General features: G+C 52.3%; 3 protein-coding genes across 3 annotated transcripts; 2 read left to right on the top strand and 1 right to left on the bottom strand.

Annotated features, from left to right (window-relative positions):
* Nucleotides 1-278: 278 nt before the first annotated feature.
* On the top strand, nucleotides 279-1,953 carry HO173_013026 (uncharacterized protein; the record flags this gene model as incomplete). The annotated part of the gene is made up of 2 exons (XM_037314855.1): nucleotides 279-483; nucleotides 545-1,953. 2 exons carry the CDS (start codon nucleotides 279-281, stop codon nucleotides 1,951-1,953), a joined length of 1,614 nt encoding a protein of 537 aa, XP_037158257.1.
* Nucleotides 1,954-2,634: 681 nt separating this feature from the next.
* On the top strand, nucleotides 2,635-6,745 carry HO173_013025 (uncharacterized protein; the record flags this gene model as incomplete). Its single annotated transcript, XM_037314854.1, has 4 exons — nucleotides 2,635-2,731; nucleotides 2,791-3,643; nucleotides 6,336-6,478; nucleotides 6,534-6,745. The coding sequence occupies 4 exons, from the start codon at nucleotides 2,635-2,637 to the stop codon at nucleotides 6,743-6,745; spliced, it is 1,305 nt and encodes a 434-aa protein (XP_037158256.1).
* A 1,197-nt stretch (nucleotides 6,746-7,942) lies between these two features.
* Nucleotides 7,943-8,734, bottom strand: HO173_013024 (uncharacterized protein; the record flags this gene model as incomplete). Its single annotated transcript, XM_037314853.1, has 1 exon — nucleotides 7,943-8,734. The coding sequence occupies one exon, from the start codon at nucleotides 8,732-8,734 to the stop codon at nucleotides 7,943-7,945; it is 792 nt and encodes a 263-aa protein (XP_037158255.1).
* Between the last annotated feature and the right edge of the window lie 128 nt (nucleotides 8,735-8,862).

Genomic DNA, 8,862 nt, shown 5'->3' with positions numbered 1-8,862 from the left:
TCCCATGCTTGTTGGTGACACCTCCGAAAGCTCACCACATCTAACCCTGCTTACCGCTCATGAATGGCCGCAATCATTTCAAGCTATATTGAACCCTCTTGCCCGTCCAATACTGACCTCTACTATACCTGTGCCGTAATTTGGGCTCGACCTCATTGGCGCCCTCTCTGCGTGCGTGACTCGTCTTGGATTGTCCATGGAGAGCAATCGTCTCATATGTGCCTTTGTGCTCCCACATCAGAAACGATGTGCGGTTTCAAATTTCCAGCTCCTCGTATATGACGGCTCTCCGCCTCCATTCCTACTCACCTCCTTTCCAAGCTCTTGGGTCTGTCAATACAGGTAATGAGGGTGTAGTAATGGAGAGCTTGAGTGACTGTTTGGAGTTGGTGCATTTAACTTGGCTGGCCACTTCCATTTCATCTTGCTTTCTAAAGCCGCAGGACGGCGGGGACAAGCCTGAGCCAGCGGCTCCCGGCATAAGTGGGTCTTCCACCATTGATCAATCGTATATAGCAACACCTCGCTAACCTGACACCACTAGCTGTTGGTAATCACACTGAAGTCTGCCACGAACAACCTACGCCACATCATCCACCGGAATACAATCTCGACCAAGCACATGCGACACCTCGATCCTCCTACCAGCAATCTACATCCCACCGCCCCTTAAGCTCTCTACGTCAGTCCGCATGGCTATCCGAAAGCCGTCTTCGGACCTCAAGATCCTTGAGCAGGATGAGCTTCACAAGTAGACGCAGCGCACCCCGTCGGCCAACGATCGGCGCCCCGTCCGAGTTCAGGAGGGTCCAGAGCGGACGTGTATCTCCCCTAAGGCGAAGCCCAGCATTTCGACCCCTACAACTGAGCATTTACCTGCCCGGCAATGAGCTTCCCGACCTGCCAATATTCTGGGAAGATGGAGCTGACAAGGTGGAGGATGTGACAGTGGAACGACCTGTGCAAGCACTCGTCAAGTCACGATCAGACTCCATGCTACTCCGACACCCTTCAAGCTCTTTCTCAATCCCGAGGAAGCCAGTACCTTCAAGGACGTCCTCTCTAGATGCATCACGATTCAGCATGGACAGCCAATTTACATTGAACTGGGTCGGTGGTCCCACAAAGTCGCGATCCATCGATCACCTACGGTCAAAGTCTATTGAGCGCAGACCGAGCTTCATGACTACTCGAAGTGCACAGGACTTCTTAGATGCTTTGGATGCCAGGGACGCCCATTCACCCCAGCCTCCACCTCCTGCCATTCGATCCAACTCTGAGCCCTCCTACACAATTTATCGAAGAGCTAGTGAGCAGAGTCTGCGGCTGCGGACGCACCTGGAAGAACGACAGTCATTAGAGGCACGCTTACCCAATTGCGCTACCATCCAAGAGGAAATATCGCCTTTATCGCCAAGACCCGGTGAGCAGATGCCTCTGTCTCCTATCTCCGATCGGGACGACAACACCGACAGTTCGCCCTATGATGAACAACCGCTTCAATTGCAAGAGTCGATCCAGCGCGATGCCCATGCAGAAGTGCCTGTTATGTCCAAGGCGAGATCATCTTCCGGAAGCTCGACGTTGTTGAATCCCCCGACGCCTCTCCTCGACCCATTTCGCCCAGACACCGCAATGAATGAGAGACCAATAGTGACTACAACCATTTCAGGCAATACCCATTCATCCTTTCGGGATCGTTTCTCTCAGTGGATTCTGAAGGCCCTGCCAGCGCTTCCAACAGTTGAACGCTCATCTACGTCATTGAGCATGTACGATATTTCTGGCCCAACAGAACTCAACAGCCCATGGTCCTTTCCCAGTCCCCGACCTCATACGAAACAAAGCTCGATGTCTTCGTCCTGGACTCTTGGTGGTGGTCGAGGAGCCAGCTTCGATGTCGAGAAGACGCCATTACCGCCCCAAGTAGCCAGTGTTGGTGTTGCCTTCTGAGCAATAAGTCGAGATGCTGGACTGTTCCAATCTTTTAGACGGAAGTCTTCGAATGATAGAAACGCTCATTCTCTAATAGTCGTCAAAGGTGCTGCTTTTAAATACCCTTTCCGAGGCTTACCCTCATTTTTAATCATAGTTCTTACTCCTATTCGGGGAGCACTGGATGACCCTTCCAGTACCTCTTACTGTTTGAACGTCGATATGAAGGGTGCGCGCTCGAGGGTAAGTTTCCGAAAGGTCGCGCTTTCCTCGTCGGCCCACTCACAGCCACGATGGATATCTACTCCTCGCAATCTCGACATCATTTCGTCCTCCCCAACGTTTTACTAATTACAGACTTACCCACCACAGCCTTTTGATGAAATTTTTCGTTGCAACCGTCACTGTTTTGATTGGTGTTTCTCTCTTTCAAATGATATTTGGGGTGAATCCTCGTTGCCCGCTCTCTTACTGAGAGAACACCCAATGATTATTGCTTTCTACGTCGACTAACGCGCCCGAACCTTTACATAGCTAGGCTTGCACAGACTGTCTACTCGCCCACTAGGCCATCAGACGACACCACAATCATACAAGAAATTTAACCACGCTTACGCCAACATCAGGCCTTCACACTGCATATGCCAAGTAACGTCCAGCGAATCTCAACAAAGATCATCAGCTAAGTCTTTTACGAAGATGGACCCGCGGTTGGACCTACGAGGAAGGCCGTGGCGACTGGACTCGGAATGGGCGTTGGGGATGACGGTAGGTGCGTTCATGTGGATGCAAGAGCGTAAGAGCCCTGCACAGCAGAGATGGTATACTTTCAATGGTATGCTAATGAGAGAGCAGCACCCTTCGTTCTTGATCGTGCTAGATATGCCATTTCAAGTGACCAGCAATCGAGAAATTTCGAGCAAGCCGTCTTTGTACCTGACTTCGAGGTTGCCACGACTAACAGCCAACTCGAGCCTGGCATGAAAGAATCATATCCTCTGTTACCCTTCCGCGCCTTGGAAGAAATCTGTCTTCCGGGCGCTATACAACAAAGGTGGGAGGCATCTATCGCCGCCTCAAAGTCCGCAGAATGGCGTCTGTGGTTCAAAACGCTCGATCAGACACAGCAGAAAGCCCATGTCCAAAGTCTAGCCAAGCGTAACAAAGATACATTCTGGGCCGGACTCTGGCTTGAGTATGAGGAATGGTCAAAGCCACGACATGCGCGATGTATTGCTGCTGCTACTAGAGCCTTGGTCATCTTCGAGCGAGAGAACGTGATGAGGCAGATGAGAGAAGCACAGAAGTCCGTGAATGTAAGAAGAGCAAGAAGGCTAGAACGATACGGCTTTTCGGCGATGGAACCTGAGGATCTGCCAGAAGCAGAGCCTCTTTCAGCACCTCTAACACCCCACGACATCGTTTCCCTAAGGTTGCGCCTTACGCCTTGCTACTTCCGCCTACCAGCCAGTACTTTTCGGTTCGCAACACAGATCTTCAGCGGCAAGTCCTACGAAGAAGCCGTGACTGAGCAGAAGGCGAATTTCCACAGCTGGACTAATGAGAGCAAGGTTCGCAGGATCGAAGGTCACCCTGACTTTGTTGTGTGGGGCAATATCGCAGTGCACAAGGATGCTGTTCCAAAGCTCACTCCCAAAAAGAAGCAGCCGCAGACAGGGAAGCATAGGTACCAGGACAAGCAATCAAGGTCAGGATGCGGAGAGGGCTGCAAAGGGCAATAGGGCTATGCGTGGTATATGGTAATCGATAAGTGCGCTTGGAAAGGATTTCTCTGATGCGTTGGAGATTGGATCTCAGAATGTGTCTGATAATGAGAGGTCCGATCAGCTTTCAGGGTAGACGTTCACTTGTCTAACGTCTATCGTTTTCTACCCTTCTACATAAAGAGATAGTTGTACTGTCTTGTCATCAACAGAGTACATACCTTTGCAACTTTTCCCGAAGCCTTTGACTGCGCTTTTCAGGCTACCATTTTTGGTTTCGAATCTAATGTAGCTGGTGGTAGGGGGGAAAAGGCTCACAGCCTTATGGGATTTAGCGTGTTCGCCCAACCTGCTCCTGGACCTGTCCGGGACGCCGTCTTTTGCGTTTGACATTCCCAAGATTGAGTATGGACAGCGGCCATGGAGCATACTATCGCGGATGGTGACTCGCTGTCCAAATCGAGAACAACAGCACGTGGCGCGATCATCCCGAGCGGCGGAGTCTTTGTATTCCGTTGGATCTGCATCCCCTTGCTAACCGTCGGACAAAAGGTCTTGACGCCAGCGTGGGCTCGTCAACCCAATCATGAAGAAGGCATACATAGAAGAGACGCCATAACATTGTCTTGTTCCTCGTTGCCGGAAAAAAGCAAGAAGGTGCACTCGGAAAATGATATACGACGGTTTTTCATCCAAAGGAGTTTCTCCATCTACTCCACGACATACGATTGCCTTTCGGAAGTAAATCCACTTTACTCTTCCGCACTTGTGCTTTCAAGAATCGCTCCGTGGGAAGGAATGCGTGCTTGGAAGTCAGCTACATACAATGGGCAAACACAACATCGTGGTTCTTGGGTTTGTTCCACCGTCAATTCCAGTTGTGCTGTCCTCAACATTCACAATGCGCGCCTAGAGCTGGCGTCTCGGGCCTGAGCACCGCTCTCGAACTTTCCAAGAATCCAAAATACTCCATCACAGTCGTAGCAAAGCATATGGCTGGGGGCTCTGACGCCGAGTATGCGTCCCCTTGGGCTGGGGTTGCTATTCTTCCATAAGTGATATCTCCAAATAATCGTTTGGGATAGCTTTTGAGTGCTGAAAAGATTATCGATTCTCGGAGAAGTGTGAACAAGCTCAGAAGTATGATACAGATACTTGGCACGAGTTCAGCAGGCTAGCGGAGGATGTGTCTGAAGCTGGGGTTGCATTCCAGAGTAGGTGCCCTGAAGGATTTTCCCAATTTGAGAGGAAGCGACTCATATCAACGTCGTGTTTCTAGATGCTACAATGTACACCCGTCACGACCATCGGACTGTGGACCAATTCCTCAAACCTGGTTCAAAAGCGCCGAGGTTCGTGGATGCTTTGTCAAACGTGGGCATCGACCTCTCACCCGCAACCACCGTCAACGTAGTATATACGCACATGTCAATTGAAGTCTCCGCAGTACAACGTCACAAACTCCTCGCTTCCTTCCGACGTCGCCACCTCACTCGGCTTCACCACCGTCATCATAAGATCAGACCCCACCATCCACCTCCCCTACCCGATCCCACAGTGTCCAAAGGCCGGCGTCGCTTCCACCCGTGCCATCGTATCCAACCATTTCGCACGCCGCCTCCCTCCACCACGCTGGCCAATCCCCGGGCTTGCTCGTCAACCGCACGGGTCCCGGTCCCCTGAAGCTAGGCGGCCGTGGTTCGCCAAGGATGTATCCTTTCGCAGCCGGAGCATGGGTGGTGCTGGTGAGGCAGCATCCTGATATGATACGTCGATGGCGCTTTGCAGGCGCAAGCGGGACGGAGGATGCCGATGCTTGTATCATTCCACGACCTGTGGCCGGTGCGTATAGTACCTATCAACCTGATAACTGGGACTCGGAATCAGGATCTCAAGCTGGGACGGCGTGTCATGCAGCGCGCTCTGTCTGGACTCTCAATCCCAGTCTCACGGAACGGTAAGGGCGTTGAGGCAGTGTGTTTTGTGAGGCGTGGAGTGGAGTAGGGTTGAGGCCTGTGAGGAGTGAGGGTAGTAGCTGAGGACATTGATGGATTTGAAGGTGGTGCATGATTACGGGCATGGAGGCGGTGGGTTACCGGGTTCGTTGGGGGGTTGCGCGCGGGAGGCTGTGAGGTTGGTTGGTTGAGGGATCTTTGGCTGTGTGTGAACGATGAAGAGTGCATCTGAAGGATCGATGCGGATAAGCACGCTTCCATTGAAGCTGTCCTCCCTCTTCCGTGCATTCAACTTTTATCGTATTTCCTGTATTTTCAAAACCAAACCTCGCTTCCAAAAATCTTGATCATCTGCCCTGATTCATGTACACTCGTGCAACATCAGCTTGCTCCGGTTCTTTCCCTCGCTCCAGACAATCACCCCTCCACTCAGCATCACACCTTCCACTCAGCACCACACCATTCCAACCAGAAAAATGCCCGGCGTACTCATGTACCGTGCCGGACGCGTGCCGCGTGAAGCCGGTCCATCCTCCTCTCCACAAGATCAATACGGCAGCGAGAGTTCCGAAAGAAAGGGAAACTTCACCATCCCACCGACGTCCCACCGGCTGACACAAACATCTAATTACAGCCCGCCAGACAGACGCGAGCGCCCGCTTCGAGACTTGCCTCGTTGACACCTCGAACCTATTCCCTTCCTGAACGCGATATCCGTAAGCTCGCCGGAAACCGAAACCAAAGCCCGCGTCCCGGACATTGTTGACACCCGATTGACTCTCATGGGATCGCCCTCCCGATACCGTCTCCGTCCAATTCGGTGGACGATATGTCACAGACCCGTCTGGGAATTTCTGCCACAAGGTCGGTTCTTGTTGGCGGTGGGATCGTTAAGGATGCTGACGAGGTAAGGGTACAGCTACCGAAGCGCTCGTGGGGAAGGTGGGGATTACGGTCATGGAGGCAAGGGGTGTTGGCTTCGCGATGGCTCGGTTGGAGATGCTAGAAAGGGAGGTTCCAAAGGTGAGAGGACTTGGAGCGGCAAATTCTCCGGGGCCACGTTTCTGGATCATGGACGCGTGGGGAGAAAGGAGCATTGGAGGGCGGGGGGGCACTAGGGTATCGGGGTGAAGTGTCGGTTGGATTTTTCACGAGCGCCCATCTACGGCTTGGATGCCAGTCGAGAAAGCCTGGACCTAAGCGGATCGATCCACAGCCGCGAAGAAAAAGGAGAAGGAGAGGGCGGGATACGGTTCTCCCGACGAACGTTTCGTGAGATGGCAAAACGCTGACAATGACACGGACGTCTCGGTCTCCCCACCGTTTTTATATCCGAGGCCGGTCCGTTGCCATTTCTTCGGCGTTCCCACACGGATGGGTGCAAGGACGCACGGGAGGACCTCATGGACAGCTGGGCTCTTACTCGCCGCGCACCCTCGTCTCGTGGTCTTGGGCTGCGTCGGAAAATAAAAGATACCGCACAGCCCGAGTCACGCATGCACGGAGTAGAGACATGAGGTTCACTGAGTGGGAACGTATGAGTCCGGGATATCAGAGGTGCATGTACAGTATCGAGAGCGGAATGGAGCAGTGGATCGAGATTTCCTGAACCCTTGCATCTTTGCATCCGCGTACTTAAGATCGAGTGCGTAGGCTCGAGATCAAGGGCGGGGAGGTCCTTTGTCCTTTATCTGCCTGCTCCCGAATGGTGTTTTCTTTCGGGTCAAACGACCGGGTTGTTAATTTAGTTCCTTCCTGACAGAATAAAATACCAGCTCCATCTCGTCCTATTATCGCTATGCTGTCAGTGTTTTATGGGGGTTTTTTGGTTCCGATATCGAGGACTGGATTTGCATCGATAGTGGTGATGGTTCATGGCTACGTGGAGACGACTGTCACGATACTCCGAGCTGACGTTCGTCGTGAGCACATCTAAGACGCCCCCAAGGGTATGCCTGGTATGGAGTTTCTTCGCTCGTTCGCGGGCATTAGGAATTTGGCTCGTCATCGGCCATGGTATCTGGGACATTAGGATCCACAACCGAAAGACTGTTTTGGGGCTTATATACAACTGGGTTCGTTACACATTTCGAGTGGTTTTTGCTAAGACATAGGGCTGTAGGTGAGGCAACGCTGCACTAGCGCAAACCTCGGAAGAATTCCAATTCCACACCATGCCCCCATTGGATTTCTGTGTTCCTCATAGAGCTGGAATTCTGGGCTTTATTCTGCCTCATCAAGTAGTAGCTGGCAAGATGTGTTTGCTCTATTGTGATATTTCTCAGTATTTGCTCGATGACTGATCTCGTAGGGCATCGGCTCGACCCATCATGATGCCTGTAGCGAAGGTTGAGGCTCAACAAGGGTATCTAGGCTGTCCGCGCTGTTAGGTCGCATTGCTGTTCGCGGCGTTAATGAAGAGGCTGAATGCCCATCACGTTTTGCACCTTCACTTTCATTGTATCCGGCCATTCCAAGTCTCATAAGACGCTCCTTCGCCCCTTCATGCTCCGTTTGAGCTTTTCTCATGTTGGCGTATACCTGGTCTCTGTGATCATATCGTAGGATCTCAAATTCTGCGGATCTTACCGTCCTGTTGCCACGAGCGAATTCTTGGACATGTTGCGCCAGATCTCGGTTCAGGCGCGCTAACTGCGCTTGAGCTTCTTTGATTGCTTGCAACGTGCGGGTGACTTCGTTACGGGCATCCTGGAGGTCGGGGTCGGATGGGCTGGGGGCGTGAGAATGTCTCTGAGCGCCTGGTGACGTGACAGGTGTCATACTTGAAAAGCAAGGCACGGACACGGTGGAGCCATTTCTGCTATGCACTACCGAGTCGTGGTAGCCGTGACTGCTCGTTTTAGCGCTTTCACTGTGATTACCTCTAGACATCCTGGTCGATTCTCTCCCACCACCTTTCGTCAACCACTGAACCGCAGCTAGCTCATTCCCCTCATCCTTTAAGGCAGCTTCCACAAGTTTTAAATATCTTCTCGCGCGCTTGGTGCTACCATGATGCGCACCAAACGTTCGTTGCTTCGCCTCCACAACCTCTCGCTGCAGCTCTCCCGCTCGTTCCCAATCACCTAGGAGGCCACAGTTTTCGGCAAGTTTCGTCATTGAAAGTTGGGTTTTTGGATGGTCAGGTCCTAGGATCTCAAGTCGGCGGAGTAGCGCTTTGCGGTCAAGTTCTTCGGCTTCTTGGAAGCGCGATTGCGCGCGGTAGGTCCATGCTAGAGCGCCCATTA

This window comes from Letharia columbiana, assembly GCF_014066305.1.
Source record: "Letharia columbiana isolate WasteWater2 chromosome Unknown xfSc0000015_s0, whole genome shotgun sequence".
NCBI classification, from domain to species: Eukaryota; Fungi; Ascomycota; class Lecanoromycetes; order Lecanorales; family Parmeliaceae; genus Letharia; species Letharia columbiana.
The sequence above is the reverse complement of the archived record's forward strand: the minus strand, read 5'-3'. Positions and strand labels throughout refer to the sequence as shown.